This window comes from Bison bison, unplaced genomic scaffold (genome assembly GCF_000754665.1).
Source record: "Bison bison bison isolate TAMUID 2011002044 unplaced genomic scaffold, Bison_UMD1.0 scf7180017864531, whole genome shotgun sequence".
Classification (NCBI taxonomy): Eukaryota; Metazoa; Chordata; class Mammalia; order Artiodactyla; family Bovidae; genus Bison; species Bison bison.
This window is the reverse complement of record NW_011495081.1, coordinates 771,831-797,818: the sequence shown is the minus strand read 5'-3', so window position 1 is coordinate 797,818 and position 25,988 is coordinate 771,831. Positions and strand designations below refer to the sequence as shown.

General features: G+C 38.2%; 1 protein-coding gene across 1 annotated transcript in view; it reads right to left on the bottom strand.

The window, feature by feature from the left end:
* Positions 1-25,988, bottom strand: part of ANO3 (anoctamin 3) — a 453,610-nt gene that overhangs the window by 198,913 nt on the left and 228,709 nt on the right. Inside the window, exons 2-3 of the mRNA XM_010831780.1 lie at positions 18,977-19,171; positions 17,823-17,894 (exon numbers count right to left, since the gene is read on the bottom strand). Coding sequence (XP_010830082.1) covers positions 17,823-17,894; positions 18,977-19,171 — 267 coding nt within the window. The remainder of the gene's footprint in view (positions 1-17,822; positions 17,895-18,976; positions 19,172-25,988) is intronic.

Below are 25,988 nucleotides of genomic sequence, written 5' to 3'. Positions count from 1 at the left end.
CAGAGGATGAGATGGCTGGATGGCATCACTGACTCGATGGATGTGAGTCTGAGTGAACTCTGGGAGTTGGTGTTGGACAGGGAGGCCTGGCGTGCTGCGATTCATGGGGTTGCAAAGAGTCAGACACGACTGAGCGACTGATCTGATCTGAAGCACTTAGTATCTGTTGAATAAATTGATGAGTAGATGGTACACTTATATGTGTCAATATTTTCCAACTGTTAAATGGCTAATTTTACAGACTGAAAACTTATAGAAATGTTTAAAATATAATATTAAGTTAAAATTTGTTTTTCTTAATTTTGATATATTTCATTTCAAATATACTTTCCCTTATGATGAAACTTCTGTGGTACTATGCAAACTTAAGGACAAAAAGTGACAACTACAATATGTTAAGAATGTGAAACATTTTCTTATTTTGACAGAACAATGGTAGTTTTCCCCTCACCCTAGACCTTTTTCTACTATTCTTGCCAGAAGTTTATGCGTATCATAAATAGCAGAATTAAAAAAAAAAAACTGCCGTTGGTATTAACGCCAATAAACATCTATGACAATGAAGAGGACCACATTGCATATGATTAATAAAGTGAATCCCTCTTCCATTAGAAGAATTATCTGAAATATAAACAAAACCTACTAATGTGTTTTGGTTCTTATCGAGGACACAGATCCTTGTGTTTGTGTGAAATATGCCCCACGTGGTAAAGATCATTTAAATTTCAAACAAACTGAATAATTTCAACAGCACCAAATTACAATACCATATATATTTCATTGTCTTAAGATGCTTTTCCCCCACATTTTAGCATTTCTGAAATCAGGATGGGGTCAACAGTCCATGTTGGACCGTAAAGAAGACTGAGCACCAAGGAATTGATGCTTTTGAATTGTGGTGCTGAAGAAGACCCTTGAGAGTCCCTTGGACAGCAAGGAGATCACACTAGTCAAGCCTAAAGAAAATCCACTCTGAATATTCATTGGGAGGACTGATGACGAAGCTGAAGCTCCAATACTCTGGCCACCTGATGCAAAGAGCCAAGTCACTGGAAAAGACCCTGATGCTGGGAAAAATTGAGTTCTGGAAGAGAAGGGGAAAACAGAGGATGAGATAGTTGGATGGCATCATCGGCTCAATGGACATGAGTTTGAGAAAACTCCAGAAGACAGTGAAGGACCGGGAACCATGGCATGCTGCAGTCTATGGGTCACAGAGTCAGACATAACTGAGCAACTGAACAAGAGCAACAGTCCAGATTTCCTAAAATTGATTATTAATTTGATGATGCTTTTCACAATTGCTAGTGTCTTAAAATCCAGTAAATTTGATAACTAAGAAAAAAAGACTTTTAAAAAACAAAAACATTTAACATCTGTCTGGTATAGTAGAAAACAGGTAATTTTGATTATGACAAATGAAACTACTGTTGCTTTCCAGTAGCTGACTGGTAGAAAGACATACACTCTTAAAAAGTAGACAATTGGATTTTATCAAAATTTAAAAAATGTACTTTAAAGAATACCATCAAAAAAGAGAGACAACCTTCAGAATATGAGAAAATGTTTGCAATTTATATATCGAATAAGGGACTTGTATATATGTATGTACAACTCTTAGAACTGAATAATAGACAAACAACCCAGTTTGAAAATGGGCAAAAAATCTGAACAGACATTTCTTTGAAAAAACATACAAGAGGTTCAAAGGAAAAAAATAACATGAAAGGTGTTCAACATGATTAGTGCTCAGGGAAATGTAAATCTAACCCACAATGAGACCACTTCATATTCACTAGGATGTATATAATAAAAAAGAGTGTTGATGAGAATGTTGAGAAACTGAATCTTTATATACTGCTGATGAGAATGAAAAATGGTGAAGCTGTTGTGGAAAACAGTCTGGCAGGTCTTAAAAATTTTTAACAAAGTCACCACATGATCTTGCATTCTACTTCTAGGTATAATACTCAAGAGAAATGAAAGCATAATTTCACCAAAAAAATTGTACATGAATGTTCCTAGAAGCACTGTTCATAATAGCGAAAAAGTCAAAACAATACAAATGTCCATAATCTCATGAATGGATAAATAAAATATGGTTTAATCAATATCGTAGAATTTTGTTCAGCAATAAAAAGGGCTGAATTACTGAATTACAGTAAAACCTGACTGCTGATAGGTATGGAATTTCTTTTTGAGGTGACAGGAATGATCTAAAATTGACTGTGGTGATGGGTACATATCTTTAAGAATATGCTAAAAACCACTGAGTTTTCACCCACTACTTAAAGTAGGTGAATTGTATGGTCAAGGTGAATTGTAACTCAATAAATCCATTATATAAAATACAAACAAACAAAAATCAAGATTCTCCAAGCTTAAGAAAATCAATTAGTATGTTAATGCAGAGAGCTTGATGTAATGGAAGGATAACTAATATTAGCTCCATAAAAGCCAAGTTTAAATTCTGGTTATGCCATTTATTAGCTGAGTGGCAGTGAGTCAGTTCCTTAATATGAAAATTTGGGGTAATAAAATCTTTTCATTCCAAGGATTAAACAGAATAGTCTAAAGTGAAGAGGTACAAAAGAGCCTCTTGATGAAGGTAAAAGAGGAGAGTGAAAAAGCTGGCTTAAAACTCAACATTAAAAAACTAAGATCATGGCATCCAGTCCTATCATTTCATGGCAAATAGATGGGGAAACAATGGAAACAGTGACAGACTTTATTTTCTTAGGCACCAAAATCAATGCAGATGGTAACTGCCACTATAAAATGAAAAGATGCTTGCTCCTTGGAAGAAAATCTATGACAAAACTAGACAGTGTACTAAAAAGCAGAGACATCACTTTGCCAACAAAGGTCCATCTAGTCAAAGCTATGGTTTTTCCAGCAGTCATGTATGGATGTGAGAGTTGGACCATAAAAAGGGCAGAGCGCCGAAGAATTGATGCTTTCAAACCGTGGTGCTGGAAAAGACTCTTGAGAGTCTCTTGGACTGCAAGGAGATCAAACCAGTCAATCCTAAAGGAAATGAATCCTGAATATTCATTGTAAGGACTGATGCTGAAGCTGAAACTCCATCCTTTGGCTACCTGATGTGAATTGCTAAATCACTGGAAAAGACCCTGATGCTCGTAAAGATTAAGAGCAGGAAGAGAAGGGGGCGACAGAGGTTGAGATGGTTGGAAGGCATCATCCACTCAATGGACATGAGTTTGAGCAAACTCTGGGAGATAGTGAAGGACAGGGAAGCCTCGCATGCTGCAGTCCATGGGGTTGCAAAGAAATGTACATGACTGAGCGACTGAAGGACAATAACAAAATGTGACTTGTACACATAAATATTGAAGAATTATATATTTCCTTCCTTTGGTTTTTCTTAAATTCACAACTCAAACATTTAGAATCAGCAAAACAAATTCTGTAATTTGGAACAAACAAAAAAACCTTATCTTCCCTTTTAAAGCCTAAGTGGGGAAGAAACAATGTAATTACCTTAAGTATGCCAATGTACAATTTAAAATTTAATCTAAATATCTCTTTTCCAATCACCAATAATATGATTTATGATAAAAACTTTTGTTGAGTCAAGTGGGAATCCAGTAAGTCTTCTAAATGTTGCTAGTAAACCAGCACCAGCTCAAAACAAAAGAGACTGATCAATATAGGAGGCTACTAAGATTGCAACATAAACTTTAGAGCCATCTCTGGAAGTGTAATTTTAATAACCAAGTTATTCCATCTCAGCCATTTTTCTTTATTATAATACTATTTTATTTCATTATGTTGTTACATTGTATTATAACTGCCTAAGCATCTGGAAACGGATGGTGAAACTTTTGAACAATTTTCAGTATGTGTGAGTGATCATATTAGTGATCACTTACTTTCAACTATGTAACCTTCCCATTCATTACTAATGTCAGCATGTTTTAGGACTGCCAGAGTAGCTGAGGCTGAAGATTAAAACAACAGTTATTAGGTTCAAGATGGTGGCATAGGAAGATGCTGGACCCACCTCTTTCTGGGGTAGTTACATATGCATCAGTTTCTTCTGAGAAAGAGCTGTAAACCAGATGAACTGCTCCTCCATGACAAAAGATAAAAGGACCACATCAAGAAAGGTAGGAGAGACCATATTTGACAGTCCTTCCAAAACCCCACTCTCAGCGTAATGACACAACAGGGAGGGATCTCCTCAGTTCAGTATTTTTCTCAGAGGAGCAAGGGATTTGTGCCTTACATGAGGCACCCCAGCCTTGGATCTGCACCAGAAGACAAGGCCCCAAAATACCTGGCAAGGAAATAAATGGGAAGACATTCAAAGGACCCAAGGGACATATGGAACTGAGATTCTCCTTTTAAAGGGCTTGCATGTGGTCTCATTCATGCCAGCAGCAGTTTAAAAAGTGCCTAGACTATATGTGAAGGAGATTCACTTGCTAATTTTAAAGCATCTGCAGAAAGGGCAGGAGACAGTTGAAACTCTCTCCAGAGACAGAGGTGTTAGTGGACACCATTTTTGCACTCTCTACCCATCCTGATAGCACAAGCGCAAGTGTCAGTCACTCAGTTCTGTCTGACTCTGTGACCCCATGGACTGTCTATGGAATTCTCCAGGCAAGAATACTAGAGTGGCTTCCCAACCCAGAGATCGAACTCATGTCTCTTGTGTCTCCTGCATTGCAGGCAGATTCTTTACCATCTGAGCTACCAGAGAAGCTAGCACAAGCAGGCAAGCTAAACCCTCTTGCTGCCCTGCTAGGACCGGTGGGGAAAGCAGCCTCTGCACTGTCTCACTGCCTTGCAGAAAGTAAAAAGCTCATGCAGTGTGACACTCCCTCGCCTGCTGTCTGGGAGCAGGAAACAAGAGCATTCTCCCCTTGTAGTTCAATGATGGTCTTTAGTGTTATGCATTTTTGCTTTGTGGTTATCAAGAGGCTCAAATATAACATCCCAGGATAGCAACTTAAATGTGAACATGTTTCAAAGCTCTTCAAGGAACTCTCTCATGGCATCACTGAGACCTACAGGCAAACACAGTCAAGGCATTTTCCTGTAATACTGCCCAGCTTACAGCTGACTCAGGAAAGCCAACAGGAACATTGGTGGTATTTATTGATCAGGTAACCCTGGCAGCCAAAGAGGCTGGTTTCTGGTCTCCACCAGACTGTGACAATCAGAGACAATTCTTGGCAGGCTACTACCCTCAGAGCAATGCACAGATCACAGACTGAAACACATCCCCACCTTCCTGTGAAAAGCCTATTTATTTATGTTGGAGCTTCAGCCTGAGGGGATAGGCTTAAGTTTTCCCACACATCTAGAGTCTATGGAGGTACTTCCAACCTAGTAGAGAGATAGCATCCTATGCAACCCCTTTGCCTCACTTCACCTTGATAATAGCTTACACACTGATCTGGAGCTCTGATTTTTGTTAACAGTCTCCCAAGGCCACCCTCAGATTTCCTGTCTGAAGACTGTAGGGTTTGGGATTGCAGCCCCACAGAAACTGTACTTATTTGCATACTTTAACAGAGCTGTCTGAGGCCATGGTCTCCAGTCAACCTGAAACTAGGTGCTAAGTGAGATTTCTTCCCTTGGAGACAACAGGTAAGTAAGAATCTCACTGGCAAAAACAAATACAGAGAAAAGGTAGTGAATTAATCACTTATAAATCTAGTAAGGAAGTTAAAAGACAAAAGTAGTAAAATCAACTAAAATGACAAAAATCAGTTTAGAAATACATAAAATGAAAAGATACAAAATTTGACATAAAAAACACAAACTGGAGTAAAAATGTAGAGGTTTGGTGCTGGTAAAGATCCAGACCCAGTCTTTTTACAATTTTTTATTTTGTATTGGGGTATAGCTGATTAACTTCCCATGTGGCTCAGATGGTAAAGAATCTGCCTGCAATGCAGGAGACCCTGGTTCTATCCCTGGGTTGGGAAGTTCCCCTAGAGAAGGGCATGGCAATCCACTCCAGTATACTTGTTTGGAAAATTCCATGGACAGATGAGCCTGGCAGGCTACAGTCCATAGTGTCGCAAAGAATCAGACACGACTGAGTTACTAAAACAATACACATAGCCATTTTACAATGCTGTGATAGTTTCAGGGGAACAGTGAAGGGACATACATACACACGTAGAAGACCCAGATTTACTGGTTCTTTGCTGTTCTTTTGTTGTCTGCTTCTCCCTAACAGTATCAATGTTCTAAAGTCCTGACACTAACCAGTCACAGCACAGGTACTGCTGGAGCTATACTGAGTCAACCCCCCAACTGAGGAAATTCTGTGGATAAACTACTTTCCATTGTGTCAATGTGTTGGCGTTTATTCTACCCACATCTATCTTTCCATATATTCACCCAGTCAATCATCATTTATCTACCTATCTGTCACTGAAAACACGGTGCATGCTGGGCAACACGAATGGGACAGATATAAATAGCAATTGTTATCTAGCAAAATGAGTATGCATGGAAAGTAGAAAGAAAGTGAAGTCGCTTGGTCGTGTCCAACTCTTTGCAACACCATGGACTGTAGCCTGCCAGGTTCCTCCATTCCTGGGATTTTCCAGGCAAGAATACTGGAGCAGGTTGCCATTTCCTTTTCCAGGGGATCTTCTCGACCCAGGGATCAAACCAAGGTCTCCCGCATTGTAGGCAGACTCTACCGTTTGAGCCACCGGGGAATCCAAAACTGAAAGTCGCTTAGTTGTGTCCAGCTCTTTGTGACCCCGTGGACTGTAGCCTGCCAGGCTCCTCTGTCCATGGACTTCTCCAGGCCAGAATACTGGAGTGGGTAGCCGTTCCCTTCTCTAGGGGCTCTTCCCAGTGCAGGGACTGAACCCAGGTCTTCCACATTGCAGGCAGATTCTTTACCTTCTGAGCCACCAGGGAAGCCCAAGTATACATAAAGCCATATTCAAAGTGCTATAAGAATAGAAAGAAGGCCTCATCTCAACTTCTGAATGTTAGGGAGGACTTCACAGAAGGGTAATGTTAGAAAGTCATACTCTTCCTACTTAAGGAGAATGATGACTATCAGTTCTTTAAATGCTCTCCCAGAAGGTTTGTCAACCCAAATGAAAAAGAGGAACATAATCAGATTAGGTCGTCAGTGAGAAAACTAACACAGTAATGATTTCTAACAAATGAGGAAAATCACACTGAGGGATCACATAACTGTGAGAAAAGTAATGGGCGAATCCTACAGCAAACTCTCCAAAGATATGCATGTCAATAGCCTCTGTGTCGTTTATCCGTTTTTTCGGATTCTAAATATATTATTGGAGCCCCTACTATGTGCCAAATAACGTTCTTGATTCGGGGCTACAGGAATCAAGAAAGTTAACAAAGCCTCTATGTTCTGGAAACAGAAAGAGAAAGAAAAAAAAAACCCACAGAATTTCAGGTAATGCTGCTGCTAAGTCGCTTCAGTCGTGTCCGACTCTGTGTGACCTCATGGACGGCAGCCCACCAGGCTCCCCCGTCCCTGGGATTCTCCAGGCAAGAACACTGGAGTGGGTTGCCATTTCCTTCTCCAATGCATGAAAATGAAAAGTGAAAGTGAAGTCGCTCAGTTGTGTCCAACTCTTAGCGACCCCATGGACTGCAGCCCACCAGGCTCCTCCGTCCATGGGATTTTCCAGGCAAGAGTACTGGAGTGGGGTGCCATTGCCTTCTCCGATTTCAGGTAATACTTTCTATGTATTAAAAAGAAGAATAAATCAAGATTAGGGCACATAAAGTGAAGTTTGTGTGAATCTGGTTTCTTTCGATGGAAGGCGCTGGGATCAGAACAATAGGGAACAGAAGGTTGAATTGGCTACAGCATTGGCTTCCCAGGTGGCTCAGTGGTAAAGAATCTGCCTGTTACCATGCAAGAGATATAGGAGACATGGGTTCAATCCCTGGGTCCAGAAGATCCCCTGGAAAAAGAAATGGCAACTCACTGCAGTATTTTTGCTTGGGAAATCCCATGGACAGAGGAGCCTGGTGGCTACTCCATGGGGTCACAAAAGAGCCAGACATGACTGAGCAACTGAAAAACAAGGGGGAAGAGGCAATAGGAAATGGCCATGCCCAGATACCTCATACAGCCTCTGAAGGCCAAGTAGGAGGTTTACATTTTAAGTGTAATGAGAAAGCTGGAGGAATATGAGGAGAAAAATGATGAGATTTAATTTCTTTTATTAAAGCTTCCTATAATTGCTGTGTAGAAAATAGATTATAAGGAAGCATGAGGTGGAGCAGAGAGACCAATTAGGAGGTTATTACACTATCTCCCAAGAAATGGTGGCAGAGTGGATTACGTTGTAGAGCACTTGTAGCAGCAAATGGTGAGCAGTGTTACATTCTGAATATAACTTGAAAAGTGAGACAAGATGACTTATGTAATGTGCTTAATAAAAAGCTGAAAAGATCTGCAGTGACTGTGAGGCTTTCAAAACTAGAGAACAATGTCTTTCCCTGTAACTCCATTTTTTTTTCTGTAATCGTAAGTAAATTGGTAACATCAGTGGAAGTTATTTTTATACCATTTTAACATGAAACTGTTGGAAAAAATGATGAAAATTAGTGGAGATTAATATTGCAGAAAGACAGCAAAATCATTACATACATACATCATTACATTTGAACATAACTGTTTGGAGAAATAAGATCAACAAACAAGCCATTAAGCTGAACTATGAAACTTGTAGAAAGCCAATGCCTTGATTATCTAACACAAACCCCTTCCTGAGGGAGTCATTTCATAACACTGGCAAAATGTTGATTGCACAAGATTAGGAAGATGAATATTTTGGTGGGTTGGACCCAAAGTATATCGGTCTTAATTAGCCCTGCTTATTTCACTTCAAAGTTACCTGATTTTACTGCAGCGTGGGCAAGGGTAGAATTAGGCATTAGTTACTTGTTAATTGGATTGCTCTGTCTTTGCCATTTTCTCTTACACTAACAAGAAAAGAAGGGTGAGCAATAGTAGCAGGACTTCCAGGATTGATGAGCAAGATTGCCGGCACACTATGATTTCACGTTCACTGTTACATGGATCAGTACTTCCCAGAACAATTGTGTGTGTGTGTGTGTGTGTGTGTGTGTCTATGTAGCTATGTGGCTGGGAGAGAATGGTTTATGCAATGAAATGGTGCCCTGGCTGCTCTATGAAAAGAAGAATTAAAAGTCCAGAGACAACAATTAGAAGAATAAATGAAGAAAACACAGCAACAAAATCCCAACCTCCCAACCTGATTAGTTTCCTTTAATCAATCATCTCCCAAATATATTTCACCATGCAATGTTACTCCTCCATCTTTTGCTGCTCCCAGCCTGATACTTATTAACATCTTGCAGAGCTGGTGTTCCCTGGGTTTCACTAACCACTTGTCATCTTAAATGCCTGTGTTGCTATTGTGCTGATTAAGAGAGGAGATAAGAGATGAAGGTTTCCTGGGTTGAAACCTCTGTTCTCCATTGGCTACTGCTGCTAAGTCACTTCAGTCATGTCCGACTCTGTGTGATACCATAGAGCCCACCAGGCTCCCCCGTCCCTGGGATTCTCCAGGCAAGAACACTGGAGTGGGTTGCCATTTCCTTCTCCAATGCATGAAAGCAAAAAGTGAAAGTGAAGTCGTTCAGTCATGTCCCACTCTTAGCAACCCCATGGACTGCAGCCTACCAGGCTCCTCCGTCCATGGGATTTTCCAGGCAAGAGTACTGGAGTGGGCTGCCATTGCCTTCTCCATTGGCTAGTTAGATGATTTTTGTAAGTTAACTTGCCTCTTGGTGAATCAGGTTCCTCATCTGTAAAAATAAGATGATAATAACACCAACCCAAAGGACTGATAAGAAAAATAAGATAACATAGGCAGGGAGGTGTGCATGTGAGTTCAGTAAATTATTGTTATTCCAGTATGCCATCAGGGTCACGTTTTGGTGATAACATAAAGAGATGGTTCAGTTCAGTTCAGTCACTCAGTCATGTCCGACTCTTTGTGACCCCATGAATCGTAGCACGCCAGGCCTCCCTGTCCATTACCAATTCCCGGAGTCCACCCAAACCCATGTACATCAAGTTGGTGATGCCATCCAACCATCTCATCCTCAGTTGTCCCCTTCTCGTCCTGCCCTCAATCTTTCCCAGCATCAGGGTCTTTTCAAATGAGTCAGCTCTTCACATCAGGTAGCCAAAGCACTGGAGTTTCAGCTTCAACATCAGTCCTTCCAATGAACACCCAGGACTGATCTCCTTCAGAATGGACTGGTTGGATCTCCTTGCAGTCCAAGGGACTCTCAAGAGTCTTCTCCAACACCACAATTCAAAAGCATCAATTCTTCAGTGCTCAGCCTTCTTTATAGTCCAACTCTCACATCTATACATGACCACTGGAAAAATCATAGCCTTGTCTAGACGGACCTTTGTTGGCAAAGTAATGTCTCTGCTTTTCAATATGCTGTCTAGGTTGGTCATAACTTTCCTTCCAAGGAGTAAGTGTCTTTAAAATTCACAGCTGCAATCACCATCTGCAGTGATTTTGGAGCCCAGAAAAATAAAGTCAGCCACTGAAAGTGAAAGAGGAGAGTGAAAAAGTTGACTTAAAACTTGACATTCAGAAAACTAAGATCATGGCATCTGATCTCATTACTCTATGGAAAATAGATGGGGAAATAATGGAAACAGTGACAGACTTTTTGGTGGGGGGACTCCAAAAGCACTGTAGATGGTGACTGCAGCCATGAAATTAAGATGCTTGCTCCTTGGAAGAAAAGCTATGACCAACCTAGACAGCATATTAAAAAGCAGAAGCAGTACTTTGCCAACAAAGGTCTGTCTAGTCAAAGCTTTGGTTTTTCCAGTAGTCATGTATGGATGTGAGAGTTGGACTGTATAGAAAGCTGAGCTCCAAAGAATTGACGCTTTTGAACTTTGGTTTTGGAGAAGACTCTTGAGAGTCCCTTGGACTGCAAGGAGATCAAACCAGTCCATCCTAATAAAATTAGTCCTGAATATTCATTGGAAGGACTGATACTGAAGCTGAAACTCCAATACTTTGGCCACCTGATGTAAAGAATTGACTCACTGGAAAATACCCTGATGCTGGGAAAGATTGAAGGCAGAAAGAGAAGGGGATGACAGAGGATGAGATGATTGGATGGCGTCACCGACTCAGTGGACATGAGTTTGAGTAAATTCCTGGAGTTGGTGATAGAGAAGGAGGCCTGGCATGCCGCAGCCCATGGGGTCGCAAGGAGTCAAACACGACTGAGTGACTGAACTGAACTGAACTGAATAGCTTTTTTGAACAGGGAGAAATATGTCTTCAGTGAAACACTGACCACATCCACGTAACTCTGCCATAGCCTCAACATTTTTATGGGGCAGTTTAAAGTAGTTTATTCTAAAAAAATGAAAATCCATTAATTAGAAACATCAGTAGGGTTCCAAAAATTGTACTAGAGCCTATTAGTACTTGGAAACTCCAATGCATTAACCAACTCAACATTAGAAGCTAGTAATCTGCACTCTAGATGCAAAATTAGAGAATATAACTTCACTGAATTTAAAAGACAGCATGTATTATTAAATACTCATGATTCATGATGTTACAGTTTTTCCTTATTTGACATTGTTTTACTTGACCTCCTCTCAAACATGATAAAGACATACCAGCTACAGATATTCAGCCAACTTTGAAAGAGCATTTCACAGCCAAGTTTTATGTCTAGCTAGGCCCCTGGAATGCCTGGTGATACTACAGTCAGCTGGAGCTTCATTCCTGGCTTCATTATAGAGGTGAACATGTACCTCCGGTGTGATGTCTTAACCCCTTCAGAAGCTCTGATGTTTTTCTAAACTGAATGAATGATAGGCTGATGCTGGTACATGCAAAAATAATGGGTATGAGTTACAAATTCCTGGAGAGATATAAACACAAGTCAAATGTGTCAAATGACTGAGATACTTGAATGGTGAGGGGGGAAAAAAAGGAGTCTGGGCATCTAATTACATTATGCAGTAGAGGAAGTGTTAATATTTGGATTGGCAAACTGTCAAAAATAAGATTCCTGGAATTGAATAGAAAGGTTTACATGACTGGAGTCATTGTTAAGCTCCTAGTAGTACCTTGGGAAAATTATTAATGAAGGGTTCTATGCAAACTGTAACACCTGCATGGATATTTTGAACAAGATTTTTGTTCTGTTTTTGTTTTCTTATCAGAAAACAACTAACACAAGTAACCTCTTTCAGGACTAATTACTTTTTATGCAAAAGACCTTTGCACTCTGAGCATATCTGTTCTGATGAAATGCTCTTCTCGATATTGTATGTGAAATGAATCTGCTGGTGGCTGTCTTCCTTTAATTAGGAAACTTAATAAGCCAACCTTGTGTCTAAGCCACACACACACAAAGAGGTATTATTTAAAAAAACACGACTAATTCACAGTCATTCAGAGTGCTATTATAAATAACACAGCTCATCCTTTAAACAAATTATGAAAAAGTGTCTCAGCGAAGTCTTCAGAGAGAGATCAATATACATGTTGTAGGCTAGACATGCTTAATTCTGGCTATACTTAATATTTATCTGGGGAACAGTTAAACATATGGATCCTGATTTCTATCCTTAGATCAATTAAAACTGACTCTCTGGAGGTGGGTCCCGGAAGTTTTGAAAGCTCTCGGTGACTTGAGAATGCCTGATGTAGGCAATGCAGCCAGGCCACCAGTGTGTACACTACTGAAAATTCATGGCTCGGGTTCCACGGATTACAAATGAATTCAGTCTGAGGTTATAAAATACTTGTTGGGGCAGACACACGTGTTTGGGTATCACTCTTTGATAAAACTCTGACTTCATTTTATTTCTATTCAATTTATGAAGGAAAGGCCCTTGTTTTAAGGCATTGCTCGTAGGCAAGTCCAACGAGTATGAATCCGAATATGAATCTCATTCAAATGAAGCAAACTTGCATTGTAACTGCAAAAGGCAAAAGAGTATATTGAGTATAATTGTCTCTGTTATAAAAAAAATAAATAAAAATTATACTGTCTACTAATGGAGGATCAGGATAGAATCTTTCAGTACCACCGTTATTCCAAATGTTATCAACCAGTTCCAAATATCAGTTTTGAAAACTATGCATAGAATTGTGTGCTATTTTGATTGAAATATGAGCTTTTTTCTCAACTTATAAAAAGTTTTAATGTCAGTATTTTTCTTTACATATTCTTATTATATAATATTTGTATGTATCTTCCTTAGAGAAAAAAGAAAATACAGACAGCAAGAAGATATATAACAACCCCAAATAACCACATGTGGAGATGATATTCATTATCAGCTAGCATAATGGTATATTTCTTTCTAGTTTGTTTCCAATATATTTTTAGCTAAAATAAGAGGCACTCTGCATTTACATTTGAAGAAGGAAATGGCAACTCAATCCAGTATTCTTGCCTGGAAAATCCCATGGACGGAGGAGCCTGGTAGGCTGCAGTCCATGGGGTTGCGAAGAGTTGGACACAACTGAGCGACTTCACTTTCACTTTTCACTTTCATGCATTGGAGGAGGAAATGGCAACCCACTCCAGTGTTCTTGCCTGGAGAATCCCCAGGCACAGAGGAGCCTGGTGGGCTGCCGTCTATGGGATCGCACAGAGTCGGACACGACTGAAGTGACTTAGCAGCAGCAGTAGCATTTACATTAAGCTGTTTTCCCTTCTGAGCAACGTATTTCTAAACGTTCCATAATATAGTGTATTAATGAGCCTGTGATATTCTAACATGTATATATTTCACAATTTATCTACTCTCCCATTACTAAAATATTCAATTTGCTTCCATTTTTATGAATTTTTTTGTTTTATTGCTTAATTTTTTAAATAAATTTTTAAGTTTTGGGGGCTTTTTTACTGAAGTATAGTTGATTTAAAATGTTGTATTAATTTCTGCTTTACAGCGAAGGACTCAGTTATACACACACATTCTTTTTATATGCTTTCCCATTATGGTTTATCCCGAGGTCTTGAATATGGTTCCCTGTGCTATACAGTGGGACCTTGTTGCTCATCTATCCTGTACGTCATAGTTCACATCTACTAACCACAAACTCCCAGCCCGTTCCTACCCATTCCCCTCCCCTTTGGTAAACACAAGTCTGTTCTCTAGGTCTGTGAGTCTATTTCTGTTTCACAGATAGGTTCATCTGGGCCTTATGTTAGATTCCACAGATAAGTGATACCATATGGTATATCTTCTCTTTCTGACTTGACTTCACTTAATATCATAATTCTAATAGCATCTATATTATTAGATATCATCTGCAAATGACACTAATTTGTTCTTTTTTATGGCTGAGTTGTGTTTCATTGTATCTATGTACCATATCTTTTCTTTTTTTTTAATTTATTTTTTTAAATTTTATTTTATTTTTAAACTTTACAATATTGTATTGGTTTTGCCAAATATCGAAATGAATCCGCCACAGGTATACATGTGTTCCCCATCCTGAACCCTCCTCCCTCCTCTCTCCCCATACCATCCCTCTGGTTGTCCCAGTGCACCAGCCCCAAGCACCCAGTATCATGCATTGAACCTGGACTGGCGACTCATTCCATATATGATATTATACGTACTTCAGTGCCATTCTCCCAAATCATCCCACCCTCTCCCTCTCCCACAGAGTCCAAAAGACTGTTCTATACCGTATCTTTTCTATCTGTTCATCTGTCAATGGGCATTTAGGTTGTCTCCATGTCTTGGCTATTGTGAATAGTGCTGCTGTGAACACAGAGAGGCATGTATCTTTTTGAATTATAGTTAATGGCTACCCACTCCAGTATTCTTGCCTGGAGAATTCCATGCACAGAGGAGCCTGGTGGGTTACAGTCCATGGGATCACAGAGTCAGACGTGACTGAGAGACTAACACCACTTTCTCTTTGTCCTGATACATGCCCAGGAGTGGGATTGCTGCATCAGATGGTAATTCTATTTTTAGTTTTCTGAGGAACCTCCATACTGTTTTCCATAGTGACTGTACCAACTTACATTCCTGCCAACAGTGTAGGAGGCTTCCCTTTTTTCCATACCGTCTCCAATATTTGTAGAGTTTTGCATGATGGCCATTCTGACTGGTGTGAGGTAGTATAATTTGCTTCTGTTCTTAAATCTGATAATGACTATAAATAAAGGCTGTAAGAAAAAATGTTTTTAATTTCTAATACTATTTTTCTTGGGATAAATTTTTAGATGTAAAATTGGACACAGAGTCTCTACAGTAAGTATTCCACAGATTTCCCCCTCTGTCCTATATGGTAAAATATCTCATCAAAGAGTCATTTATCATTAACTTGTTGATAGTGTGAAGAAGCAGAGTTCAAGGTGGCTGAATGAGTTTTCAGGCATGTTTGTTGCCCCTTCCTCTGGAGACTTCAGATAACTATTAAAAAGTAAAAATTTACCAGAGTGTTCTAGAAGGCAAAATTCTGATGGAAGTGTTAACTAATGGAGCAGCTTAGCCTAGAATATGTTCAGAGGTAAGAAGAGAGAGTGACTCTCCTTAGACAAATCCTGGAGATGTCTGGACTCAAAGATGGCAGATAAACAGAAGGAAAGAACGAAAATTGAGGGTGAAAACATGATGAGAACTGAAACAGACAATAGAAAATAGAACAATAGAACAGGCAAACAGAAACCATTTCTCTAGAGAAATTCACAGCATAAGAGAGTAATGTGGGCATTGGCACTTTAGAGTGCAGTCCTCAGCCTGACACGGGTGGCTCATCTAAGTAACAGTTCCTTAACCACTCACTGTAGCATAGACGCTTTCTGTTTCTAAGACTTGTCCTTGTATCCAGCTTTGAGTCAGTCTTTCCTAAATGTAAACAGAGGACCAAAAAATCACTAGAAATTTGAGAAAATTCTACAGCTAAAAATGATCCCTGGGAAAACAGACTAAAATTTACAACGCAAAGGAAAACTTAGGACAATAGCCAAGTGTTGTTAGAGAGATGCTGTATTTATGAACGGAGAAGGCAATGGCAAGCCACTCCAGTACTCTTGCCTAGAAAATCCCATGGATGGAGGACCCTGGTGGGCTGCAGTCCATGGGGTCGCTACAAGTCGGACTCGACTGAGCGACTTCACTTTCACTTTTCACTTGCATGCAATGGAGAAGGAAATGGCAACCCACTCCAGTGTTCTTGTCTGGAGAATCCCAGGGACAGCAGAGCCTGGTGGGCTGCTGTCTATGGGGTCGCACAGAGTCGGACACAACTGAAGAGACTTAGCAGCAGTAGCAGTATTTATGAAATATAATAGGATACTCTGAAAAAGTTATATTCTGAAAACAAAAAAACTAAGTATACATATACTGTTGCATCCCCCGCCCTGCTCCCCTCCCCAACAGAAGTGAAAAGAGATTTTGAGGAAAAATTCCAGGAATCTTCCTGAACCAAGGCAGAAATCAAAACTATGAGATGAGAGAAAATGTCAGGCTTTTAACTAGATTTCCCAAAAGAGAAAAAGAAGGAAAACGAAAGTGCATAGATTGTAGATAAAGTATCACAGAAGTGGAAAGGAGGCATAAGACAAATATAAAGGACAAATGATCTCTAGAGTGGGATGAACTAAAACACATACACAAATATATAAATATAATGTTGTATAATTTTATAACACAACAAAAAAAGTAAATATAATAGAAAGGTACACAGAGAAGAAAAATCAACTACAAAGGAATTTCTAACAGTAATAACAGATGTTAGATGACATTGAATTAATCACGAATTTCATAGGAAATTATTTTTAATGCAGAATTTTATAAACAAAGAAATCAATCAAATGTAAGAACCAACAGAAGTCATCTCAGATATAGAATAACTTAAAAAGATTGCATCTCACATCAATATTCACAGGTAGTTGTTTAAGGATATATTCTGAAAAAAATATGAGAATGAAAACTAAGAAAGAAGAATATGGGGGGAAATTAGAAAATGGAATTAATGCAGTAATTCAATGAAAGTCAATGGACACCACTTAAGAATTTCAGGAAGAATGAGATAAAGGATATAAAAACAAGAAGCTGAAGTATAATGGAAGTATTTAGAAAAAGGAATATTTTTCTTTTCCTGAGAAAAAACTTAGATGATCTTGGAAAATAAAACTAACAAAAGTTTGTGACATTATATAAGCAACAAAATAAACGTAATATGACATGACTTTGAGTATGTGATAGAGGGTGGGAAAGGAGAGTTTATTTGACCTTGACTCTAAGAGGATTCAAGAGTAGCATAGACGGCATAACTTGGAATTGTAGAAAAAGAAGTGATACTGCATTTTTTTATTAAAAAAATATACTATTAAAGTTATAAATTTAATCTGAAGTGATTAAAAATTTTAAATGGCGATGTAACTGAAAAGAATGAAAGACTATACAAATGGACTAATAAGCCCTCATCTAGCACAAGAGATCAACAGATAATACTGAAATTTGATAAATCTATACATAGTAGTATAAGTTTATTTATTCATAGAGAAATGAAGGAAATTTCCAAAAGACTAACAGCAGAATTTTTTCTTTTTTCTGTTATAGAATTGTTGTTCATTTAAAACTTTCTGTGTTTGATTTACCAACTGTACATGACATACCTTAACAATACTTTAATCTTTTATTCTCATCCATCAAATGTTAAAGACTAAACATGAAATTTTTTCTTAAAAAATAATGTTTTAAATTTGAAGACAGTTTGCTTTTGGAATGGGAGAAAGGAGGAAGAAAATATCAAAAATCAACTCACCCAAGCAAAAATCACTGAGGTCGGTGAAAGAACATTTGAGCACAGAATCTTTTCTCTCTTCCTCAGTGTTAACTGGAACAACAGCAAAAAGACTTTGTAGTTTGGGGGACTAAACACATAACAATGATTAGAAAAATAACCGTGGTGACTAATATCCAAATGACTGCCAAACATGAAGAAATGTTTTTCAGTTAACGAATTGAAATGAGAAAGACACCCATCTTACATTTTAGCACTTTGATCCTCTTGAACAATTAGCCACTTTTCTTACTGGCCATGGATGTAAGCTAACTATTTAAAATAGGCAGTACTTTCCCAATACTATTGAAAAGAGAAAATCAGAATTTTCAATTTATCTAGAGGAGGAAGCAAGCTTCAGGAATCATAAGGAAATGAGTTTTCATAACATAAAAGCTTTTAGAGATGGATGGGGAAAAAAAAACAACACCCATCCACTGAATGACAAAGGGCCTGGTTGTATTTTGACTCCTAACTCTTTTGAAAAGGCGTTATCTAAAGGTATAAGGAAGGAAGGAAATATGGAGAAGGAAATGGCAACCCACTCCAGGGTTCTTGCCTGGAGGATCCCAGGGACGGGGGAGCCTGGTGGGCTGCAGTCTATGGGGTCACACAGAGTCGGACACGACTGAAGTGACTTAGCAAAGGTATAACGGCATCTCAAACGGGCAGCTGTGTGTAGTTTTGGTTGCCAACACTTGTCCAATCACATCTTCATGCAACCAAATCTTTATTGCTTTACAGTAAGTATTATTTAAAGTTTTTGGGTCTTTTGTTTTAAGGAAACCAAGTTTATTATTGCTGGCATATTTAATTACTGGTAATAAATTCTCACTAGGAATGCTAATAAGCCAGTGATTTGGGTGGCTGGTCTTTCTCCTCCCAACAGAAAGTAGGTCCATATCTGCATGGTATTGGCTACTTTTAGGGACATAAAGGGATGAACATCATCTAGCCAAGGAATGGCCTTTTGTCTGACTGGCAGGGGCAACTGTTCTCCTTCCTATGCCAGTCTCCTTTCTGAAGACTCCATAAACACTAAGTGGAAGAAAGGAAGAGAGGGCAAGAGGGAGGGAGAGAGAGACAGAGGGTTGGAACACTACTCTTTATAAGTTAAGCAAGAAAGTAGAGCTCACCTTGCTCTGCTTTGTCAGCGGAGATTGAGGTTACAGAAGTGGGATCCTGAGATTCACTCTCAATTGACTGGAAGAGTGAGGTAGACTGGCTCAGGCTCTTTGAGTAAGCATAGCTCTGGGCCAGGCAAGGCAAGGATCTCCGAGATGGTTTTAATGAAGTTTCTTTTGCTATCTCACTCTTGCTTATATTCATACCTGCAAATTCAAAATGGCATGTTTTAACAATAAGAAATTATCAGAAGAAATCAACAAATAATTTTAATTCTCATGATGGCTATTTCAGGAAAGTACTATTGAAAAGTACCACCTGGGGATTAGAACTAAGTAAATTCTGTTTCTATATTTTCAAGGGAAGTGTTTTGAGATTTTTATCAAACAATTATGAGAAATAAACAGCTCCTCTTCCAGTTTTGAGCCTTCACTATTTGTTAAAGGGCCTGCAAAAAAGAAACTGAGGTTTAAGTTCACTTGGGGAGTTATAAGGACAACAATTTGGATTGTCTTTGGATAAATCTGTTTCAGTTTTAAAGTAGTGAAATAAATAAAACCTAATGAACTGACATTCAAATTACTCTTATTAACTGGAACCCTTCTTTTTATACCTTATCCTCCTTTCAACACATGCATAACACACTAATGGGTGAGCAAGAGGCGGAAAGAGGTAGCACATGTAGTTAGCACAAAAATCGGTCAATAGACAGGGGTCGAGGGACAATATTCCTGTGCTCCATGTAACAGTCCCTCCCTTCACAGAGGACTGATCTGCCAGAAGAAAGAATGCCCCTAGATAGGACCCTGCCTCCATAACTGGATGTCCCTGTAACTGTATGCTCCCAGCAATGAATGACCCCATGCCCCTGCACATCCCTGTCCCCATTATTCCTCACTTCCTCACATTAATCCCAGGGCATTCCTCAGCCCTGGAATACTGCTGTGAGTATTCTGGCATATGCCTTCTTTTGCACATACTGAGTATTTCTCTAAGAGGAAACACTTAGATGTACAGTTGCTGGTTTGAAGAACATGAATATTTACGATTTGGATAAATAATGCCAAACTGATCTCCCTGAAAGCTTTATCTTTTCACACTTCCACAAATAGTACAAGATGGAATCCATTTCCTTATGAAATTTCCTGGCCAACTCTAGACAGTATCCATTGTTTTAACTCTGAATAAAATAAAAAGCCAACGAATAGAAAACTAAAAAATTGTTTTATTCTTTGTGTAACAGATTGAACATGTTTTCATATATTTCATAGCCGATTATAACTCTTCAATGACTAAGCGATTTTATGGTTTTTCTAGTGTATTGTTAGGCTTTTTCTTGTTATTTTATACGTACTTGGTATATGTGTGTATACATATACAGATAGATGGATATATTGTTCAGTCACTAAGTTGTGTCTGACTCGTTGCGACCCCATGAAATGCAGCATGCCATCCTTCTCCGGCCTTCACTATCTCCCTGAGTTTGCTCAAACTCATGTCCATTGAGTCAGTGATGCCTTTCAACCATCTTATCCTCTGTTGCCCCCTTCGCCTCTTGCCCTCAATTTCCCCCAGCATCAGGGTCTTTTCCAATGAGTCAGCTCTTCACATCAGGTAGCCAAAATATTGGAGCTTCAGCCTCAGCATCAATCCTTCCAATGAATATTCAGGGTTGATTTCCTTTGGGATTGACTGGTTTGATCTTGCTGTCCAAGGGACTCTCAAGAGTCTTCTCCAGCATGACAGTAATTATCATATTTATTATAAGACAAACAAGTTAACTAAACTCCACCAACATTGTTCTGGTCAATACTTTTAAGCTATTTTATAATCAGCTCATGAATTAACTCCAGATTTCTAAGAACGTATCAAATGCATGAATTCAAATAAAGACAAGCAGAGGTACCAATGTGCACTGTCCTTTGAGAAAAATGAGAATCTTGGGGAAAAAATGACAATTTTTGAAAGTGGTTCTACAGAAATAAGACATGATTGAATAGATGAAATGCAAATAAACCTAGTAGTATGGATTTTATCTTCCTGTTTTATTAAAAAATGTATTTAATTAGTTTCAAATAATTATCAGGGTGCAAATAAAATGTGAACTAGAAAGGGATGCAAGAAAAAATTATAAATTGATGCAGTCTTTGGCAACTAACACTTTCACTTTCTTTCACTTAGCTTTCTGGGACTCCATAATAGTAAGAAAGGAAAATACTCTTTTGAAGAGGGATTCCCTAAGGCCTACAAAACTCATATTGAAATCCTACTCAAATATCATACAATCTCCCTTAGTTAAGGACTGACTAGAGTTTTCTATACTACATCCAAGGAACTGCACAGGAAAAATCTGTCCTAGTAAGGTTTTATACTTGTGAATCTTTTGTAATATGGTCTAATATTTTATTTCATTTAGAAGACACTGATGTTTAATATTAAATGATCTGTTTTTGTTACAGGGCTCTGACTGAAAACTATCTTTTACCATAGAAGAACATATAAGTAAATGAATAAATATTCTTTGGAGGGGGTTAGTACACAGATGGAAGATGGTAATAGTTGCTAGTAAAGATATTAGAGAGAAATGCCTTGGTCCTCTGAGAATGGCCTTAATAGGGACTCTACAATGATACTAGTTACCTTAATCTACTGAACCCAGAATGCATGTTCAAAAACTGCTGAGCTAAAGATGACAATCACACTGGTGCCTGAGTGTATGTGCATGCTAAGTCACTTCAGTCGTGTCCGACTCTTTGTAACCCAACGGACTGTAGCCTGCCAGGCGCCTCTGTCGATGGGGATTCTCCAGGCAAGAATACTGGAGTGGGTTGCCACTTCCTCCTCCAGGGAAATTGTCCAGAACCAGGGATCGAACCAGCATCTCTTAGGTCTCCTGCAATGGCAGCCAGGTTCTTTATCACTAGTGCCGACTGGGAAGGCCAGCACACATGTAGATATTGTTATTTTATAAACCAGTATAGGGTGAGACTAAGCTTTATGCTCATCAATGCTATCAGTATTTTCCATCATTTGATTCATCTCTGTATTCACTTAGTCACAGAAAAGACATTACTTGGGTTTTTGCTCTCTGCAGGCTCCATGTTGATATTAGATATACAGTGGTGAATACGGTTGACATATAATTTCTGCCCTCATGGGACTTTCACTCAAGCAGAGTGTCAGACATTGGTCAAACAATATGTATACGCATATATAAATTGTTTGAAACGCTATGAAAATACAGGCATAGTTATATAATGAAGAATTATAAAAAGGTCTTTTTTATGAAGTGATCAGGGACATTTTCTCTGAAGAACTGACAATGTTAGGCAAAAAAAAAAAAAACATGAAAAGGAACCTAACATATAGAAAGGTGTCTATGTATGTTTGTGTTGTTGTTTATATGTGTGTGTCTGTGGGGAGTGCTTTTAGGTAAAGATAATAACGTGTAAAAGCCGTGGGGTAGAAAGATTGCAACATATTTATAGAACTGAAGAAAACAACAGCAGCAACTGCGGTATAGTAAGTGAAAGAGGCACAAATGGGCTACAGCTGCAGCCAGGTAGGGGGTAAAAATTCCCTATGGTTCTTTGGGGAGTTTTGCATACGCTTATGTTCCCATTATTTTTCACAGATTTATCTGCCTTATGTCCTTTTTTTTTGAATAACTGCATTTGCCAAAATTTATAAAATAGTTTTAAACATACTTCAAATGGGAAATGAAAATGTGAGAAGCAATGAAATTTACCTACTCTAGGTCATAAATCAAGCAATTGGCAGAAAACTGAATGTGAAAGTGATAAGTCATTGGATTCCAGAACCCATGATCTATACAGAATGCTCCCCACACGGCTCTTCACAAACACCAGTCCTAGATGAGTGGTTACCATGGTTTCACTTAGTAAAAATATCACACAAATTTTCAGCAGAGGGCTCTGAATGTAGAAACCACAGAGCCAGAGCAAACTTCAGAACCTGTAATTCTATATCCACAATCTTAGCCAACTCTGAAATATGCTGATGAAAAACGAATGTGTGCTGTTTGGTACACAGTAACTGGGATGTCTACCCATCATCTGACAAGTTGCTCTTCTTGTGCTGATCTATAAAATAATTGTTTAGTCATGAAGTCGTGTCTGGTCTTTTGTGACCCTATGGCCTGTAGCCCACCAGGCTTCTCTGTCCACGGGATTTCCCAGGCAAGAATACTGGAGTGGGTTGCCATTTCTTTTTCCAGGGAATGTTCCTGACCCAGGGATCAAACCCACATCTCCTGCACTTCAGGTAGATTCTTTACCACTGGGCCCCCTGGGAAACCCTAAAATAATGGATAGGAATAATACACAATCTGCTATGAGTAGACACTGTGACTGGCACAAAATAAGTATCAGCTATTATTTGTAAACCTAATTGTTATTTTTCCATTTCCATCATTAAGTTAACAACGTGTGTAACTGAGTTATATAACATAAATATTATTATGCTTAAACCTAATTTTTATTCATTCAGTTTTCTAATGTTTAATAATTCCAACAATTATTGAGTTCTTTTTCTGGACCAGGACTTAACTCAGCGTTTGGTAAAAATGCTGCTCACCATCAAGAGATGTTCATATACATAAAAGTAGTTCTTTATATTAAAAACATATAAAAATATGGATAAGTCATCATAAAACCACCAAAGAGGAACTCCTAATCCAAGAGGTAGTAACAGTGAAGTCCTGACTGTGTAGGTAATCTGAGCTGATTCTTTCTGAACCATTCCTTCTCCTACAATTTTATTTATAATTCTTGGATTTAGTAAGTTTTCTACAAAGGATAATGCATATAAGGCAAGAAATTCTGTGTAAGACCTTCCATAAACACATAACTGTGGAAAACATTTGTTAAAAGCAACATAAAAAGAAAATTGAGAAAACAATGTTGATGATACACATATCCTTCCTAAAGCTCTGCATTTTTCTTCCCCATTGACCTTAAAGCAGAACTTTCTCATTTCCTAAACAATTGAGTGTTTCCAAAACTATCATACAGGTTGGCTTTGCTAGAAACCAATAAAATTTAAGCTGAAAGTGTGATAACCTAATGTTCTAAAAAGTACAGTTTCTTTTCAAATTTCCACATCAAACACCATCACATTCTGCTTGGCATAACCAGCAATATCTGTTCTTTCCTTGGCATGATTAACACTAACTACTCCCACAGCACATTCAGGCCTATTTTCTTCTATTCTAAAGTTCCATTTCTTTTCTTGTATGACTTTACCTGGTACCCTTGAATATTTGACAGTTACCTATTTAAAGCTAATAACTAGAAAAGAGACCCCAGTAACATGTCAGTTTTGGTAAACATATGCAGCTCTTAAGTTCAAGGTTAAACCTGTAGAAGCATAGAAATATGTCATTTCCTATATTTATAACAGCTTTTTCTAAAGCAACAATTAGTAATACTTCCAACTGTTCTAAGAGGACTTAATAAATGCTCACATATTTAAAAGGATCTCATGAAAAGACTATTTCACTTGGGTATACACAAAGGTCCAATTACAAATAAGGTATTTTCTAGAAATACATTCACATAAGACATCTGACATCAAAGGAGGTAAAGTTCTGATTGAGATACTACTTAACTCAATGAGCTTCCAGATGATAAAAAGTTTTAATTGGAAAAATAGGTCCTTTGAAAACTTCAAAGAGAAAATTGAAGAGTAAAAAATTCTTTGTTGTTTTCGGTGCAAAATACACATTTTTCAAAAGACCCACCACTCTTTTATAAAATTTCAAAAAAACTAACTCATCCTAAAGGACTCATGTGAAAAAATGTATATATATATATAATATATATATATAAAATAAATGCATATTTATAAGTATATAAAATATATGCATACTTTATAGATCAAACTTTGACATTTCTGCCAAGTAAATTGTTAGAAGAATTTGGGGAAATTTGTAGCAAAAGAACACAATATTGTTATCTAATGAATTTCATATTATGTCCATAAGAGGAAATTTTTTTTTATTCACTTTTTCCATACATATCACCCTCTCCTCCCCTCTCACCGTGTCTGTAATTCTATTCTCTGTCTGTTTCTCCATTGCTGCCCTGTAAATCAATTCTTCAAAACCATTTTTCTAGATTCCGTATATGTGCATTAGAATACGATATTTATCTTTCTCTTTCTGACTCACTTCACTCTGTATAAGAGGTTCTAGGTTCATTTAGAGGTTCATTTTTCTAGAGAAAATTCTTAAAATAAATTTAAAAATAAATATATTTGTCTATTTTTATAGTCTCAAGAAGAATTACGCTATTTAGTAAGATTTTATACCTTTATCAGAAGTACTTTCGAACTGATGGCCAGAGGAGAGGTGGTGTCTTAGATGTTATTTAATTTTATAAACTCCAAACACATTTTGCTATATTAGTGGATACAATCAAAGCATATTTACCTAAATAATAAGCTTTATGGGAAAAAAAAGCAAAAATGGGCAGATAATTTTCTTATTTGTCTGCCTTGTGAAATCGTAATAGTTTTCTCTCCCTCAAAAGAACATGTGGCTTGAGTGTGTCCTTTTCGGCAGAAGTTATTTCTACGTGATAAAAGCTCTATATATTGAGTGCCTACAAAATGCTAGGTGCACCCTGTGTGTTATCAATACTTCTCACAGCAATCCTGTTAAGACTTGTCATCCCCACTTTACATGTGAGAATCCTGAGACACAAAAGACAGTAACTTGTCTCAGGTCCCACAGGCAGCAAGTGTTGGAGCCTGAAACAAACCAGGTCCACCTGATTTCAAGGTCTCTGTTCTTTGGAATATAACAAGCAACTTCTCTGTTTACTTAAAAATTCATTTTACAATAATTTGCTCTTCACTCACTTTTCAGTTTTCCTCTCACTTGAATAAGAATAGTCCATTCTAAAGGAGATCAGCCCTGGGATTTCTTTGGAAGGACTGATGCTAAAGCTGAAACTCCAGTACTTTGACCACCTCATGCGAAGAGTTGACTCACTGGAAAAG